Source organism: Nanorana parkeri, unplaced genomic scaffold (assembly GCF_000935625.1).
Source record: "Nanorana parkeri isolate BGI_ZX_2015 unplaced genomic scaffold, ASM93562v1 scaffold1262, whole genome shotgun sequence".
In the NCBI taxonomy this organism is placed as follows: Eukaryota; Metazoa; Chordata; class Amphibia; order Anura; family Dicroglossidae; genus Nanorana; species Nanorana parkeri.
This window is the reverse complement of record NW_017307530.1, coordinates 289,090-307,940: the sequence shown is the minus strand read 5'-3', so window position 1 is coordinate 307,940 and position 18,851 is coordinate 289,090. Positions and strand designations below refer to the sequence as shown.

The 18,851-nt window shown below is 40.3% G+C and overlaps 1 protein-coding gene across 1 annotated transcript; it reads right to left on the bottom strand.

Annotated features, from left to right (window-relative positions):
• Positions 1-1,475: 1,475 nt before the first annotated feature.
• On the bottom strand, positions 1,476-11,314 carry LOC108797342 (keratin, type II cytoskeletal cochleal-like). Its single transcript, XM_018568924.1, has 9 exons — positions 10,886-11,314; positions 9,085-9,293; positions 8,363-8,423; positions 8,186-8,281; positions 7,578-7,742; positions 5,913-6,038; positions 3,443-3,663; positions 3,315-3,349; positions 1,476-1,585 (listed from the first exon to the last, which is right to left on the bottom strand). The coding sequence occupies exons 1-9, from the start codon at positions 11,312-11,314 to the stop codon at positions 1,476-1,478; spliced, it is 1,452 nt and encodes a 483-aa protein (XP_018424426.1).
• Between the last annotated feature and the right edge of the window lie 7,537 nt (positions 11,315-18,851).

Genomic DNA, 18,851 nt, shown 5'->3' with positions numbered 1-18,851 from the left:
CAACTCTCTCACTTCAGATTCCCTGAACTTCCTGTTTAGCACAAGATCAAAAGGAAGAGCACAATCTCCAGCAGCCGGGAGAAGGAAAGAGAGTGAAATAGAAGGGAGGAGGCAGAGCCGTAGCCAGCTCCTTTTGCACCCGAGGCAAGAACAGAAAATTGTGCCCCCCAACAGACGTGTTATGTCACCCATCGTTGCGCACGCAAGGTGTCCGCACATGCGCAGAAATCACTGGTGGCCAAATCCAAAATAGCAACAAAAAAAATTCAGTTTGACGAAACTGATGAAAAGATTTTTGGAGGGAGGAATTATATTTTAGGAGGGCAGCTTTACAGGGTGAAGTCTTGAGGAAGCCTAATTTTCCACCACAGTCGTTCAAGAGCGCGGCTATGTCTTTTTAGATGTCTGGCTTCTTTAGTTTGCCACGGTTGTAGTTGACGTGGTCTAAGTCATAATACATTTTCCCATTTTAATGCATTATTAGATACCTTTGTACACAAATGGAGAACGGATTTTGATTATCATTATGCTTATTATGCTTAAATCACAATAATCTACCTCCCTCCATCTTGTTCAGTTTTTACATGGAAGTGTTTACACCAGCAACATTGCCCAATGCAATGTAAGAACAGCAGTATATGCACAGAACAAGTTCTGTCCTTTGGCTTCAGTTCACACTGAGCTGCTTTGGTGTGTGCTAAAGAAAGTAGGACATGTTGCATCTTTGTGCAGGGCACTCCGACCCAGTGTAATGCATAACAAAGCACTGCAGCACATAATCACATACATGTTGAATAAAAAAACAGTCGCTGCAATGTGTTTTAGCAATGCAGATCAATGCACGGCAGTACATCCGCTCACAACACACACCCGCGGGTTGTGCACACAATGCATGCTGTGTGGTGTGAGCGGATCATTAGGGCTGTCATTCCTTCACTGGTCCAGCCAATATACACAAGGACATGCAAGCTGTATCTGTTTTAGCAGGAGGGGAGGGGCTACACATTTTGGCATCTCCTCCTTGGGTGCACACATCAGAGACTTTTTTGATCAGGGTGCTTTGTCATTGCAGTATGATTATGTTATCATGGAACAACAACACTTGCATTTGAGACTAGACTTTAGTCCCTATGATACACTCAAATGTATTGATAACTGCATTTAAAGAATATCAGGCACAGGAATATTTTGCTTTAATCAACTAATGCTTTATTACAGGAAATTAGGAAAATGCATGGTTATGCATAGTAACAATAAAGATTTTATTTCATAAGAGGCAGCTGGAATAAAACAAAAAACCCACTTAGGCACACGCATGCAGAGAATGCAGAAGTATTATAGACACAAGAAGAGATTAATGTTGACATTTAACTTTGTTTCAGAGCACAGGTCAGGTTGTCCAGGCTCAGTACAGTGCAATTAATGGGAACAGAACATCTTGGATATCTAAATGATTGCTGTTTTCTGTCTTCCATCTAAAGGTGATGTCCGTGCTTCCCCTTGGAAAGGCTGCTGGAGCTGAATCCTCCTCCAATGTGGTGGTGCTGGCTGCCAGAACTGTGTCCTGTAGTGTTGTTAACCACAGCTGAAAACAAAGAAACCAATGTTAAAGTATACTAGGTAAAAATACATTAGGAGAAAATTAGAGGGCATCTCCATCTATTTGGTGCTGCTTTTGCTATTTCTTCTTTCAATTGTAAAAAAAGAATTTAAATGATCCCTTTAAACCTGAAAAGATTGTGGACTGAAGTTATTGAACTCCACTCTTTCTTATCTGGATTGCATCCAAATGGTATTATCAATTATATACCATACCAAATGGTATTAAAGGAGAACTATTCGGTTAAGGCTTTTCCCCATAGTTCTCCTTAGGGTAACGGGAGGACACAAACTAGCGTCCTCCCGTCACCCTAGGCTCAGTATACCGCGAGCTGTAGCTCGCGGTATACTGAGACGTCGCAGTATAGCGCGAGCTGCTGCTCGCGGTATACTAAGACGCCGCAGCTGAAGCGGATCCTGACAATTATGCCGGGATACGCCCAGCTGCGTGACTGACAGCTGGCTCTGCCAGCTAGAGGCAGAGCCAGCTGTACCCGCCCCCTCCCCCCAGTCAGAATCCAGCCACTCCCCTGTCACGGCAGAGAGCCGTGACGGGATCGAGAGGTGAGCGAACGCCGGTATGTGTTCGCTCACCTCCCGATCTACTGAGCCGACCTGTGACAGTCTCATCGTCACAGGTCGGCTAGAACTATGAGGTGAGTGAAAAGCACTCACCTCATAGTTCTCCTTTAAAGTTTCCCATACACCCTGGGGATTTTTCTCGTTTTGCCTCAGTGAACATGAGAATCAACTTTTGTTGAGTGGTGGGGAGTCAGGGGATTTGGGGGGTGCCAACAGGGCCTCCCAAGGTTTGAATTTCAGTGGATTTAGCAGAAAGTGCCTGAAATTTTAACAGTGCATCATCAGCTTAAATCTCCCAATCTCTTATTGTTCTACTATAAGAACCCATATGCAGAACCATTGGTCACAGTGAGAAATTCCTAAAGCTAGGGGTGGAAAAGGTAACTAATACCCACAAGTGCTTAGCAAAGTGCCTGTTTCCCTTTAAGCTCCATTAAAATACATATTTAATGTAGATTGAGTGCATGTTTAATGGTGCATTCTATTTTTCTCTTTCACCTTTATTTCTAAGGAAGTGACCCCATCCACCAATCTCAGGAAAACACCTGTCACAGGGTCTGCCATTTTGATTAATTAATCATGTATGTGTATAAGCCTGTACAGTGCACCAAAACTAGTTTGTATAAATTCTGCATACTTTTATAAACTCTGCATACTCTGCAATCTGCTTGGCTAGATATGCAATTTAAATAATAATTAGTTCACCAATATTTGGACTAAACAGCATAGTAACATTTTATGGTATTTTTTACAGTTTATATTATTCTGAAAAGTTCAATCAGTTGTGGTTTGTGCAAACATTTTAAAAATGTATAAACCTCTAAAATGTGGAATTTTCTAACCTGAAGTATCATTGAGGTCACTGGCAATCCAAACCAGGCTCCCAAACAGAGTAGAAAATTATGTGAAATTGTACGAGATGGTTGGTGGCTAATAAGGTAAAGTGACCAAAAACAGCCCAAAACACTTCCTTTAAAAATCCTATAAGGGATACTAAGATAAATTTGAACCACCAGAAGCAATACTGAGATTTGGATTCATATTTGGCCATCCAAATCTATAAAATTCATTTTCAATTTAACATAATTTAAATTTCAGATTACTATTATCATTATCATTATTATTTGACTTACAGATGCTAACAGATCCATGTCCTTCTCCAACCATCCTACAAGAAAAGCAAACAGATAATATCGGTCAGTCTACAGATACATTCTCTTATTTATATTCTTGTATTTAATCCATGAACACCTGCACTCACCTGCCCTCTTCCCCTTCCAGAAGTTTCCTGTAGGTGGCAATCTCAATATCTAGAGCCAGTTTGACATTCATCAGTTCCTGGTATTCTCTCAGTTGGCGGGCCATGTCCTGCTTGGCCTTCTGTAGAGCAGCCTCCAGCTCAGCCAGCTTATGCTTGGCATCTTTGACAGCAGCTTCACCACGTTCTTCTGCTTCTGTTATGGCAGATTCCAGTTTGGCACGCTAGATGACAAAAATATGACATGATACATAGCAAAGTTAATGATCATTTAGCAGTGTTTCCTTTTACTATCCAATCATGTGCCAAATAGATTTTAAAAAATATAGGATTTTTGCTTGCACATTATAGGATACAACACCTAATTATGCCAAGGGAACTTTCACTTTGCCACTTCTAAATAAATCCCAATTTTCTTATCTAATGTACATAACAGCATAATTTTAAGGGCATATGATTATGTAAATGTGTCCTCCATCAGGAACCCATATTTTTTCTATCATACATGATTTGTCCATAATATGTAGCACATTCCACGTGAAACACATATATTCTTATGTCATTCCTGCCGAATATAACAGGACATATTTAATCACTGCTGCCAAGTAACTATCTATTACATAAACTATATGTAATGATATTATGTAGGCATAGATTTGATTTGGCTCTATGCTTGTGCAGTATGTTTGTACCTTGACTGGTGTCATGCCATAGTTTAGTATACACCGCCCCCTGCAGGATTAAGCAGGAAATTGCACGGGAATTTTTACCACTAACGTGATACCTGAACTAGTATTGCTTTTTTTTTTGACAGCTTCACTCATGTAGAAACGCTGGCTCAAGAGCATGTGCAATTGATGTTGGAGTGAGTGCATGTAGATGTGAAGTGGCCAAAGGACACTAAAGGAGATTAGCAGTACTGAGATACAAAAAACTAATGAAAAAAAGTTGAAAACTGTATTTTAAGTTATATGTTCTTTAGCAAACTAAATGACATCTGTTTTTGGATTCAGGAAGAGTTCTCCTGTATATCACAAATCACTAGGTTACAGAAAAAGGAAGAGGGATAGGATAGCCCAGTGCACTACAGCAATGCCTGGATGAAAAATTGAAGATGAGAGCTGAGCTCTTTGTATGCTGCCCAAGGTTTTATTTTCCATTATGACTGGAGTGTATCTTCAAACCAGGGAAGATAAAGCAATTAAACTAAAAGTCTAAACTGTATCTATGATGAAGATTGTAGACAGACATGCATTCACTCAAATTAGACAATTATATCTGAATGGCACATAGTGAAGTATCATGCTGAGTGTGAATTGAACCAAAGGTGTATGCATGACAAGGTTAATCAATGTAACTTTGTGAGTAATGTCAAATCATCACATTTTACAAGCTCTCCCATGCCTCACCTAGCATCTAAACCTGTTCCACCTCTTCTATGTTGTTGTGCTCATTATCTCAAATAAAAGGGTATATCATAGGACTTACAGATCTGCTGCTTCAGCTTATCACATTAAAGAGAACCTGTATCAACTGGGCTTATCCTGGATTTTGAACATTAAATCATTATTATAATTATCTAGGTTGCCTTTGAAAGCTTTATATTTACTCTCTTCTTTAGCTTTACTTAGCTAGTTTAAGGATGACTCATGGTATTAGTTACAGCAAAAGGACCCTGGAGGTCTGACAGTTGCTGTCCTGACAAATGCACACACTCAAAATTATACTTACAGCCATTGCAAAACATGCAACTTCTTATGGGGCCCAGCAGAAATGGGGTCCTAGAATTGGTCAGCATACTGTATTTTTTTTATGCAGGTAGTTTGAAAACTGCAGGTTTTATGCAGGTAGTTTGAAAACTAGAATAGTTTGGAAATTAGGATTGCTATGCAAGTAAATAGGACTCTATCAATTCTCTGGAGATGGAGATTAAAGAACTCCAGGCAGAATAAAACTTAACCCTTGCAGTGTGGGGCTACCCCCACGCTGCAAGGGCTCAGTGCTTTTTTTGTGCTAGCGTGCTAGAGTCTAAAATAACAAAGATATACTCACCTGAACCTCGGTCCCATCTGGCTGCTTGACAGGTTCCTGCAGCTTCTCTGCCCCTCCACTCCAGAGATGGAATGTTGCTTACTCATACTTACAATTAAATAAATTCTGCACTCAATAATGCAGAAACATTACTAAATCCGAATCCTTGCAAGGGTCAGACTTTTAACCAATCTGTGTTGATTACTTTTTAAAGCTATATTTTTCAAATACATGATCATCACGTCTTACTATAATAATGCTTAGATACACTATCTATCAATCTGTCTTATACTTGAAACCATTAAAATGTAAAAGAATTTGTTGTTTCGGTTAGATAGCCTCTTGAAATCATAAGTTACTCATCTACAGTATAGAATCCCACGGTTAACAATGGGCCAATGTATTATAAAAAAGAATCTATACATGTAGTAGGTAATGTTACCTGTGATTTGACACTCTCGATTTCACCCTTCAGTCTCTGGATCAGGCGGGTGAGTTCAGTGATTTCATGCTTGGTGTTACGCAGATCGTCCCCGTGTTTTCCAGCTGTCATTCGCAACTCCTCATACTAAGGAAGATAATTTTGAGAAGTTATGAAGGAACCAAACCACAGGAAACAAAGTCTTGAATTTGCAGACTTTAAAAAAAGAGTTTAGCAAGATGCAGCTTCAGTTTTTTAGGGAGTCCTAGATTACCTAGGAAAGAACAACAATATTTAATAGGTTTAAAGAAAAAGACCATCCAAAACAAATACTTCACTAAAAATCACATCAGCATGCAACTCTGTGTCGACACCTGACCATCATACTAATATGAGCTTGTTGGACATCCTATTCCTAAACCATGAAATGAATACAGAGGTTCTGGTCATGAAGTGGACTAGGTTTGACTTCTTTCATCCTTTTAAATTTGTTATATCTTTTCTTTTCTCGTTTGTTGTATTAATATTTACTCTTTCGATACAGGGTCAGAGCATAATAGAAAATGTAAAGTTATTTTAGCCATTTAGCAGTACTCGTTCTAGTATTTGTGCTGTTGGAAGAGGCTCCAACCTCATATTTTTAAACTATAATTATTATTCATTATATCACTTGCATGCCCCACAAGCTCTACCATAATGTAAGTCTTTGGCTAATGTATTACATCAGCATTTGTCATCCTGTCCTCGACTAGAGAATTTGTTGTCTGTTCAAACAGTGATGGAGGGAAATGTGGTGAGTCACTGGATGTTACACTGATGTGGCCTTGATTAGTTATGCAATGACACAATCAGTCTAAAGAGGTTATGGGAGAATGAAAAAAGGGAGACACAGAAACTACTAACTACATACTACAAAGCAACTCTGCTAGTAGGTTTCCTTCCCGCACTGTGGATAACAGCACAGTAAGGCTCTGTTCAGACCTAGGCGTATCGAAAATGCGCGTTTGTCGGCGCGGCTTTCGTGACGCGCGTTTTTGCCACGACAAACGTGCGTTTCCCAGGGCTACTTGGCTGTATCCCAATGGAAACGCGAGACAAAAACGCCGCAAAGAAGCTCATGTACCTTTTCAGGCGTAGGCCGTTTTGTAGTGCGTTCAGACGGGCTGAAATACGGCAAGGTGTGAACCATACCCATAGAAAACAATGGGATTTTCATGTTTGAGCGTTTTGTAGAGCGTTCGTAGAGCGTTGAACGCGCTACAAAATGTACATGTGTGAACCAGGCCTAATAAAGAGTAGCATAACCAAGGAATGGAGTGGAATCTGTAGATTAGTAGCTGACATCTACAGCAGATAAATAAGTGATGGAAAGACCATCTAATAATATCTGAGGAACTAGACATAAACAATATCAACTTCTAAAGTTACAAGTCCTCATTATGTGTCTTAAACACAGGCTAAATAAGTAAGATAAAATATTCTTACAAACATGGATCTCTTAATTTATCTTGGTACAAAACAATGACTCATCATCAGATAATATATCTTAAAGATATAACTATCCTGCAAAAGCTGATGGAAAAAATTACCAACAGAATTGAAAAGTGTATGATCATCACTACAGGTTGTGTTGGGAAGACCTACAAATTTAGACACAGATTAGTTACATGTTAAAGTCAGACTCACCCTTGACTGGTACATGGCTTCAGCCTCAGATCTGCTTCTGTTTGCGATCTCCTCATACTGAGCTTTGACCTCAGCGATGATGCTATCCATGTCCAGGTCTCTGCTGTTGTCCATGGACACAATAACTGAAATATCTGAGATCTGAGCTTGGAGCTGAGCAATTTCCTAAAGGAAAACAAGCAAATGAAAACTAAAGGAATCCATTAAGTGCCATTTTTATAGTGACTGGCTATATTATATAATCGCAAAGTCTCAAACAGACTACAACTATTTGTGTTAGGAAAGCGTTTACTGTTGATAGTGTCTCTTGCAGTCATGCACATGTGGAAGAATAAAAAAAATTGAATGTTTATAAGCACTTCTCCTTTTTAGCTTTTTATGGTGGGTAGCGGAGGTGTGTAAAGCTGTGCTGTTAGTCATCATGATATAGTAGAAATACTGGGTGGACACAAGCAGTCTATAAGAGCTGGTATATAAGCTCCCCTTTTCTCAGGAAAGCAGGTTAAAGTTTAAATTTACTTTTTTAAGAAAGCCTTTAAGATTAAGTATAGTGCAGCCTCAGGGCTTGATATATTGCTGGGCCTAACTACAAGAAAACCAAAATTTACCGCATCAAAGAGTGCGCGCAGGAAGTTGATCTCATCGGTGAGGGAGTCCACTTTAGATTGCAGTTCTGCCTTATTGATGAATGCAGCATCAACATCCTAGAAGGTAAATAATACCAGTGGTTAAAGTCCTTTGTGTTCTTTATGGTAGCATAATATTTAAACTTTGTCTGTACATACTCTCTTAAGCCCAACAAACTCATTCTCTGCAGCTGTGCGCCTGTTGATCTCTTCTTCATACCTGTTGAGTTAAACACAAAAAGTATTTTGTATAACACTGTTTTTGCTATTTTGCCAAACATGTACATTTGACAATGTCAGCAGATTTTGATACAATTTTTATAAGTGAACTTGGCAATTTGATCTAATCAGGGCCTAAAATTAAAACAAAGCAGCACACAAGAAATGAGCCAACTCTCAGATACTTTCAAACATAGCAGCTCATCTTGCCATGCATTATAATCAGAGCCAGATTTCTGCAAAGCTAATATAGGCCATGGTCAAGGGTAGTATGGCTGCCAGCAACAGTACAACATGTCCTGTTGCTGACTGGGTCTATACACCTGAAGCAAACTGCTAGAAGAATGGGGCAATGGTCATAGCCACTATTTAATTATAGACATGCTGACATTAAGCAATTTTTCTCTTTCAGCTTCTCTGCCCATAGCTTTAGTGTGCATTGTATGTTTCAGACGTTTGATCCTGTTAATGTGATACTAAGGCTAGGCAGCTGTTGGGAGTAGCAGAGGGGAGGCATAAGACAGCTGACATTGGGGTGAAGAAAAGTATAAACCCAGCCCAGTTCAGGCTAAATTGATTGCCTGTAATTATTTAAACCTATAGGTAATAATGCACACATTTCTAGGTAATATTTATACTTAATGCAGCCCCAGGGTTCTTACTTCTTCTTGAATTCCTCTACTGCATCTTCCATGTTTCTTCTTTCTGCCTCCAGATGAGCTCTCTCACTTCCTAGGTGTTCCAGCTGTTTCCTGAGGTTACTGATGTAAGCTTCAAACAGGGGCTCAATGTGGCTCTTGGCAGGTTTCTTCTCTTGCAAAAGTGCCCACTTGGTCTCCAGCATCTTATTCTGTTGTTCTAGGAATCTTACCTGTCATAAATGGAAATCAGTAATTAACCATGTGCACAAGCTGTTTCTACATAGGAACAAATGTTTTACTTATATAAATGTTACATAATAACTTAGGGCTTCACTCTAAACCTAAATCTTTCACTATTTTAATCTGAATGATATCTATACATTTTCTTTGCTTGTATAGCACAGGCAAGGGTTGTCAGGTTGTTTTAATTTTTTCCCAAGAGGGAAATTTGCCTTCTTTGAGAGTAAATCTTTCCAAAGTGAGAGGAAATCACATTGTTTGTCTCTAGAACAGATGTGCCCATTGGAGGACTTCCCATCTATTCTGTTCCAGTGGTCACCAGGACATGTAGAGATGGTAGATCTCCCACAGCAAGTAGTAGACAGCAATACATATCTGACAGGGGTTTTAAAACTTCTCCTTTCTATCCAAAATAAAAAATAAAAGTTTTGACTAGCTATAATTTAATGTTATAATGCAGAGTGCCAAATAATTAATCTTGTCCTCCTAAGTGTCTAGCTTTTCATGTATTTATTACAAGGAAAGGGTTAAATGGTGTTTGTTGCCATGGTGGTAACCTATTGTGCATATCCCATGCTGCTGACAGGTATATCCCAGAATACATGGTGGGTGCTACAGTGACATGTGGATGGTGACGCAGTCACAAGCAAAATAGGTAAATGTGTCACCAGCACTCCAACTGTGATATAACTTCATATTTTTTTGATGCAAGTCCACTATATCAAAGGTTTGTGTTATGATAGAATTGCTTTAATAAAAGACAAAGTTATATCACAGTTGGACTCCCAGTGACTCTTGCCTGTTCCGATGGTGGTAACCTATACTCATAGAAAGTTATATATGAACATTCCATAAAAATATTGCAGTTAAAGTAACTGTGCCACGTCCCCTCCACCTTTCTAAGTATGTGCATTATCTCTTTTGGTAACAAGGAATGTAGGTGCTATACTGCCATATGTGTTTTATCAGTGGTATAAATACATGCATTTAATACATGGCAGCATGAATCCTTATTACCTCTGTATTAGCTTTAATTAACTGTACTCTAAATTAGCAGAGTCATCCAGCTTACAGGGTAGAGAAGTATTAGTAGAACACGGCCTATAATTTCTCTAGCGATGCCACTGTGGCATGGAATTCTCCATAATTGTGCTGGATTAAAGGTGTGAATTGGCACACAGAAAAAAAATGCACAAATATGCAGCCAGTAAAGCTGGCTTTAGATTATTCACTCATTAAGTAGTAAAGTAATGACAAGAATAGTAGCCTTGGAGTTTGCACCTTAAAAGTAAATAGGCAATGGAAGCCCCTAGATGCCTACCTGACACGTTTCCTTTAGGTAGTTCTTCTCTAACTATTGATTATAATGTGTGATGTAGATATATTGTATTGCAATGTGTCTCAGTTCAGCAACACATTACCCACACTTAAACAAACAAGAGCCAAGAGCTGAATATATAACACAATAAACTCTGATCTACTGTCATTTCAGTCAGTTTGCAGATCCTTCAGCTATGGCAGTGAAGGAAATCTACTTTAAATTCAGACAATCCTGGTTTACTGCAAACATTACATATCTTACCTTATCTATGAAAGTAGCAAATTTGTTATTCAGTCCTTTAATTTGGTCCTTTTCATCAATTCTGACTCTCTGGATGTTGGGATCAATTTCCAAATTGAGAGGGGCCAGGAGACTTTGGTTAACGGTAACTGGTGTAATACCAGAGGAGCAAAATGATCCACCATATCCATAGCTAGCAGAGCTCAGTCCATGTCCAATTCCAGCAAAACTATATCCATGCCCAGCCTTCAGCCCAGATGACAACTTATGTCCACCGGACACAACACTGTAGACACTTTTGCTGCTATATGAAGGAACCATCTTGTGGCCAACAGAGACTTTCTTAGTAGCGATGGAGCCGAAGCTGTGTTTGCTCACAGCTGGTAAACAAGCTGAGGAAGAGGTGAAGTTTCTGTGCCCGTGGCTGCCATGTCCGGAGTGGTGAGACATCTTTGCAGAACTGATTGGAATGTGAGATCTTACGAAGAGTGCAGAACAAGCTACAAGTCGGTCCCTCTGAATGCAATGCTGAAAGTCTCCTATTTTATATACTAACTGCATTTGGGCCTGGTTACTTTAATGTGCACTAAGACCCTGTAATTGCATCTTGTGAGCTTCAACTTTGACATCTTTACATTCCCATCATTTTGATTTAATGAAATTTAATAGAACAGTTAAATTTAACACACCTAGAATATTCGTAAAGATGAAAAGCCCTTAATGCTGATGATTTTTCTCTGTAGTAGAGCACACCTTATTTTCTGCACATTCACACTCATGAGTGTCATAACTTAAGTAGGGGTCAGCTTGTAAAGTGCTTTTATGGTTCTCTAGTCCTTAGTTTGTCATACAGTGTCACATCAACACTGGCTTATTACCCTTTACTAGATGACTTCTTTATTTTATATCTTCATAAAATGTCTGGTGAGAGAAACAAAGTATTAATATCAATTAGGCACTATTTTATGAAGTTCTCAAATTAATATTATGCACTTGTCCCTAAATTCTTTTTTTATTTCTAACTAGCAGACACATGTTTATTGCATCGCAAACAGGTTTAATACAGATATATGTATGAGATGATATATGGTTTGTAAAATTATTCATTTTTCAAAAACAAATTAGATCATTAAGTAACATTTATTTTCTTTTAACTTCTTACTTCTACCTGGGTCTCATCTCATGGTCACTGTTCTACACTCTCAAAGATGGACCCCAGCTCCTAAGCATTCCAAGAGGCATATGAGTTCCCTAAATCGAATTCTTAAAGAATTCTCTCTGGTTCTCTTACACTATGGCATTTAATTAGTACAGTAGAAAATGATTTTGACTTTGCAAAGCAGATGTTTACTCTGTAAGGTGAGGGTTCGCTTAACTTACTGAATAATATGAAGCCATGTCCGCTTTAATCACCTAGTTGTAACGTCTCTGCAGCGCAAGCCTTGGATCACAACTGCGGAGAGGGTACTTGCGGTTTGATCAGTTGATGGTCTCAATTACTCACTTAGTAACGTAGAGAAATATAGGAGACCTTTCACATCATATAAACCGTACTGAAAGGTTGTGTATGTCAACTGAAGGAAATAGGTGGGAGAGGGTTAACTTCTGCAGGGTTAGACTGTGGTGAGACCCGGTACTGCACAGGGAATCCCAGTAGACGTATACTAAGAGAGACAAGTGACTTCCTTATAATGACAGTCAGCTGGACTTGACTACAAGCAAGTTATACTGTTATTCCCCTGGTCACACAATACAGATTTAACAGTCCCGGCTTAAGTACGGATAGTACGGATACTTGCGGTTGGAAGAACACTCCTGGTATCTCCTATGGCTGATGGTGGTGAGCATCAGTAGTCCTCTCTCTAGCCGTCCTGGCCGGCAATCTCAGACTTCCCCCTTGATGTGCCTTGGAGCTACCCTCTAAGTGGGGTTTGCGAGGTGCTGGTCCCTGGTTGCTGCGGTCTGCGGTTGCAGAGTGTGAATCTTCGGCGTTCACTGTTGCAAACAGTCGGACGCTGAAGATTCGTTTGGCCCCGTCTTAAGGAGCCTCGTGCGCCTGCGCTAATAGGAGGAGGAGCCGAGGGTCTACGTGCGCGTGCGCCGCGAGGAGACGCTACAGCCCGTTATGCGCATGCGCGGTCCCGAATCGTGATCCCGGGACGTAACGAGGTAGGCTTCTTACACTAGTCTAGCAAAAATATTTCCTTTTTTTATGTTGCTTGTATTTGATTGGATATTCAGAATGAAAATAGCTTCACTTCCCAACTGCCATTTCAAAGAGGGAGACAAGTTTATTTCCTTGCCTCATGATAGGAAGGTGAGGAACTACCTGTGGTGCAGCTGGTGCGGCTACCCTGGAGCCTAATGCGGTTGGGGGGCCCACTGAGATCCGATCCCCAACTTCCACTATTTTGGGAGGAACACTGGAAGGCGGACTGAGCGGGTGCCCCTTGAAACCGGCTGCCGCAGAAGCGATCACTCTTCTCAGCTCTCTCCTCTCATTGATCGCTGCTCTCAATCACTGAAGCGACAGAGGAGGAAAAGAATCGGTTCAGCTGTTACTACTATGTACCCGCTTCAGTGATCGGGCTGCTCAGCGGTCACCTGCAGCTTCCTCTGCCAACTTCCCGTGCTACAGGTGGAAGACTACAGGATCACCATTGGCCGGCTGGAGACTACAGGAGAGGGTCCTGGGAGAAGACACAGGGAGGCAGCTGAAGGCTTCATCATAGGAGATGATGGAAATATGGCTGCACCCCCAGCCCCCACCACCACCTGGAGAGAAAGAGGGCAGAGCACCTGTAAGTTCTTGTTCTTTCTGCATCACACCCTGACTTCTGCACTGTGCGTCACACCCTGACCTCTGCACTGTGCGTCATACCCTGACCTCTGTATTCTGCGTCACACCTCTACACTGTGTGTCACACCCCATCCTCTGTACTCTGCATCACACCTGACCTCTGTACTCTGCGTCACACCCTGACCTCTGCACTGTGCATCACACCTTGCACTCTGTATTCTGTGTCACACCCTGACCTCTGCACTGTGCATCACACCCTGACCTCTGTACTCTGCATCACACCCTGACCTCTGTGCCACACCCTGACCTCTGTACTTTGTGTCACACCCTAACCTCTGTACTCTGCGTCACACCCTGACCTCTGCGTTACACCGCTGACCTCTATACCCTGCGTTATGCCTCTGCACTTTGCGTTACACCTCTGACCTCTGTACTCTGCCTTACAACTGACCTATGCAGCTTGGAAAATAAATTTTTCAAATTGATTCAGCTGCATTGGGTCCTGCGCAACAGCCTTCTGTGGAAACACCCGACACCTGCTAACAGCGCTTTTGCCGTCCTGTACATCTCCCCCTCCTGAGACCCTCTGTAGCCCTCCTGAGGCCCTCCACATCTCTCCGGAGACCCTCTGCACAAGACATCAGGCCGGCATTCCAGAGCAGAGAGACAGAACAGAGTATGTACCAAATACATATACTATTATTCTGCATTGCTTTATAATGTATTGCTGGGATTTGTAGTCTTCTATAGATGATGGCATTCTGCATTAAAGTGTAAGCTCCTCTGTATAGAGACTGATGTGACTGGCTCAGTGTTCTCTGTACATTACTACGGTATATGGCAGAGATATGAATGTAAAATAATAGTGTGTGACTATGGGGGTACTATGAAGCAACAGTGAAATTGGATGGGGGGAGGGGCACATTTTGCTTTTATGTATGTATGTATTTAGGGGGAACCGAGACATTAGCTTTGCTTTCATACTTGACATTGTTTTCATATGAGATTTGCCAGCATTGAAGTTCAACTAAAGTCAAAACTTTTTTTAGTTTTAGAATGTCAGGTTTTTATTGCTGGCCCTTAGGGAGATTCACCCTGTCTATTTGTCCTGGTGACCGCTATCACTGATATTGAAAGAAAATCCCAAATGTTCGGTTGTCATAAAAACGGGAACAGATGGGAAATCTTCCAATATGACCACCGGGAATTTCCCTCTCTTTGGAAGGATTTACTCTCACTTCCTGTTGTGGCTATTGGACAGGAAGTGGCTATTGGACAGGTAGTGTCCAATGGGACACAGATGGCAAAAAAATCTGACAGTTGCTACCCTCACTTACTCAATCCAAAAAAAAAAAGTGGTCTTGGCATCAGGTCTACTTTACTACCTTCTACCTTCTTGCTGTTGCTGCCAATTTTAATACAGAAACTGTATAGAGGTGCAGATTCAAAACCTTATCCTTTTCCCCTATAGACAGCGCCATCTGAATCATTACTCTGTACCCAACATAGTGGACTTCATAGCCAAATTCTGGCAAAAGACCTTATTTTCTTTATTAATATATGTTCCTATCTTTTCTTTTATGTTGAAATCAGTTGTACATATCATGATCAGTTTTTGAGCCATAAGTTTAGTGCTATTATTCTTAACCTTCCAAGGCATTGTTTCAAGCATCATTTTCAAAAAGCCCATAAAAATAGTTATAGGATGTCTGGATTGTTAAGGTGGACACATTTGACGTTAACCCTCTTGTAAATGTTGACGTCATTGAAATGGCATTAGTTAAATGTAAATGCTTAATTGCAATTAAGATTTTGTTTATTGCTGTTAAATATAGCTGCACTTTAGCCTGTGGAATTAGAAAAAAAAAATCAATGATACACAAAATAAAGTTACTAACACTAGAAAAGAAAAAAACATGCTAAAACATACCCTTAGTTTTTTACCATGACCTTGCTTCTGTGCAGTAATCATCAGTCCAAACCATGCAATTGATTTTTTAAATGAAAGGTTGTGATTCTATTAGTCAATCTTACATTGTATGGGAAAACTAGTATTTAGAAGCAGCATTTAAAGCACAACTCTATGTTAAATCTTTTATTTTTTAAAAAGGTTCCCATAGTGTCATAAAAGTATACCTCTTATCCAGAGCTGTAACGCATAGTACCTCTTTTTCGCCACATGATGTCCTCAGTCCTTATGCATGATGTCCAACATCACTCAGCCTGGAAGATTGAGGACTCTACTGTGACTGCAAGGCACCATGGCTCTATCGAATATATAATAAAATAGGTAGATCCAGGTTTGAACTTTCATGGGGTGTATTTATTGATGATTCATGGTACATAAACTGACTTATTTTGAGATCCCCGCTGTCATCATTATTTTGCATAATGCTACATATCGGTCATCTAGCTTACGGTACATTTTTTCTATAGGGGATATACAGTCTCAAAAGTAGCATACTGATAGATGTATACTACATTATAAGCTGTCACAAGCAGGGCCCTCCTAACCACATTGTACTGAAATTGTATTGTAACTGTACTGTCGCCCCCATTTTGTAAAGCGCATCGCAAACTGTTGGCGTCATATAAATCCTATATAATAATATTAATGATATATATACATTATTAACCACTTAAAGACCATGGTGTTTCACCGCCTTCCTGTCCAGGCCATTTTTCAGTGTTCAGTGCTGCAGGACTCTGACTGACGTTTATTCAGTCATGCAACGCTGTACTGAAATTAATTTGATACCATTTTTTGGGGACAGATAGAGCTTTCTTTTAGTGGTATTTAATCACCATTGGGGGTTTTAATTTTTTACTATATAACAAAAAAAAGTACCCTAAATCTTGAAAAAAAAAACTGTTTTGCTATGAAATGTTGTGAAACATTTATTATCACCCCAATTTTTTGGTAAAATATAAAATACAGGGTCACGTTGGATAAATAGACACCAAACATGTCAAGCTTTAAAATTGAACGCGCCAGCAAAATCGCAGAAAATGACCAAACCCAAAATTGGCCATAGGCAACGCTTTAAAAGCTTTTACCGTCCATCAGTTTAGTGTTATCAGTGATTAATGGCTCTAGAATTATTGCTCTCATTCCAACGTTCGTGGCAATATGTAACATGTGCGGCACACTAGGCGGAATCGCAGTTTCCGCATGTTGGTGCAACCAACACATGTTTGCGTGTGTATGTGGGGGGTGGGGCACTTTAAAATAATTTTTGTGTTATTTAAAAAATAAATATTTGTGAAATTGTAAAATTTTATTTTTTTTAGCTTTTTTATTTTATTTACGCTTTAATTTTTTTTTTTTTACACATAACTTTATTATTATCAGATAGAAGACAAAGAAATCCCCTTTGTGATAGCCAGTTCAAATAACAGGTCCTCTTTATGGAAACATCAGGGGTCTTCAAGACCCCTGATGTCACCTAGGGACCCTCAGAGAAGTTGATGAAGCAGAGATCTGCTCCATCAGCTTCTCTTCGGTGTTCTGTAATGGACAGTGACAGAGGAATGCGGAAGTGATGTAATACACATCACTTCATGCATTCGGGGACAGAAGAGGAGATCAAAGCGAGATCGTGTTAGGGGATTTTCAATTGATTTAAATGGGTTTTGTAAGTGCATTGTGCTTATAATTTTGATAGTATAGCAATAAGATATTAAATGTACTGTTTATATGTCATGGAAATTATATATAAAGCTAGGGGTGTCTGGATCACAGAGATATGCAAGCAATAGTGAAAACCCATTCAGGGGAGTTGTTTTCTAGAACTATAAAAACAAAAAATATAGCCATTGGGGGCCAAAAGGATGGGAAGGGATTCGATTTTAAGGTGGAGCGTGGAGTTAGGTTTCAAACACATGATCCCACATTTGTCTTCATTATAAATGATAATTACCCATTAAAGGAGAACTATGAGGTGAGTGAAAATCACTCACCCTCATAGTTCGAGCCAACGTGTGACAATGAAACTGTCACAGGTCGGCTCAATAGATCTGGAAGTGAGCGAACACATACCGTCTCTCGCTCACTTCTTAATCATCTCCCTGCAGAGAGCCGTGACTGTCACTCACAGCTCCCTGCAGGGATTCACCCCCTCCCTGCTCCGGTCCTCCAGCGCTGACTGGAGGAACGGACAGGGTAGGGTTCAGCTGGCTCTGCCTCTAGATAGGCAGAGCCAGCTATCACTCACGCAGCTGGGTGGATCTCGACAGTAATGTTGGGATCCATCCCGGCTGCGGCGGTCTCAGTATACCGTGAGCTGTAGCTCGCAATATACTGAGCTTTGGATCACGGGAGGAGGTTAGTATATGTCCTCCCGTGACCCGTAGGAGAACTATGAGGAAAAACACCTACCCCATAGTTCTCCTTTAACAAAGACATTACATGACTGCCTTTCCCACAGAATGTTTGAAGGTTATTACAGACATGTTTGTGATCATAAAAAAGTTATAAAAACGGTCAGTCTGCAATAATGGAGACAAGCCTACAAATACACTATGGGGTTGATATATAAATCTTCTGTTGAGCCATTTAATGGGTGAAAGCTGTTTGCATGGCAATTCTTGCCACTAGATGGCACCAAGGAGCATATTGCAAGATAAAGACGAGAAATAGACGATGATAGATGCGATTATGTCATGTTTTCCGACTGCATATCCATGGGATTCCAGTGTTCTAGTTTTACACTTGCAGTTCTTTAAATAAATCTAATAGGGAAGTCTCTACTTTGAGCACCCAAATGTTGTGGATGACTTTTCTGAACACACAATGGGCCAGAGCAACTAAAATTCTTGGTTGTTGAGGCATGCAAATTGTCATGTGACATCTTGCTTTGGATCTTTGTCAAAAAAAACTATTATGAGCATAGAGTTTATTTGGCGCTTTAAGGCTTCATATGCAAACACCACGGCCTAAGTATATAGTGATGATGTGTTTCAACTTTGGCAGCCACCTTTCCTCTAAGGCAAGTGTGCTTACTGGTGCTCTGATGCCCACAAGACTTAAACTATATACTCTGACCATGGGAGTTACTGTGGGCCCACAAAGAAAACATAGCATGGTATGCACTGACGCTGCAGAAGGAAGAGTCCGGGAAATGTAACTGAGGGTCAGGGCAGGCTGCATACTAGAGTGTGTCCAGTAAATGACTGTAGCCAAGACAG

What these genes read in the sequence shown, in the direction of transcription:
- LOC108797342 (XM_018568924.1), bottom strand. Translation starts at nt 11,314, where the DNA reads ATGTCTCACCACTCCGGACATGGCAGCCACGGGCACAGAAACTTCACC. An exon ending in AGTTTGTTGGGCTTAAGAGA is followed by an intron (nt 8,282 to 8,362) that starts GTATGTACAGAC and finishes TTTACCTTCTAG; the next exon opens with GATGTTGATGCTGCATTCAT. An exon ending in CTGGAAGGGGAAGAGGGCAG is followed by an intron (nt 3,350 to 3,442) that starts GTGAGTGCAGGT and finishes CTTTTCTTGTAG; the next exon opens with GATGGTTGGAGAAGGACATG.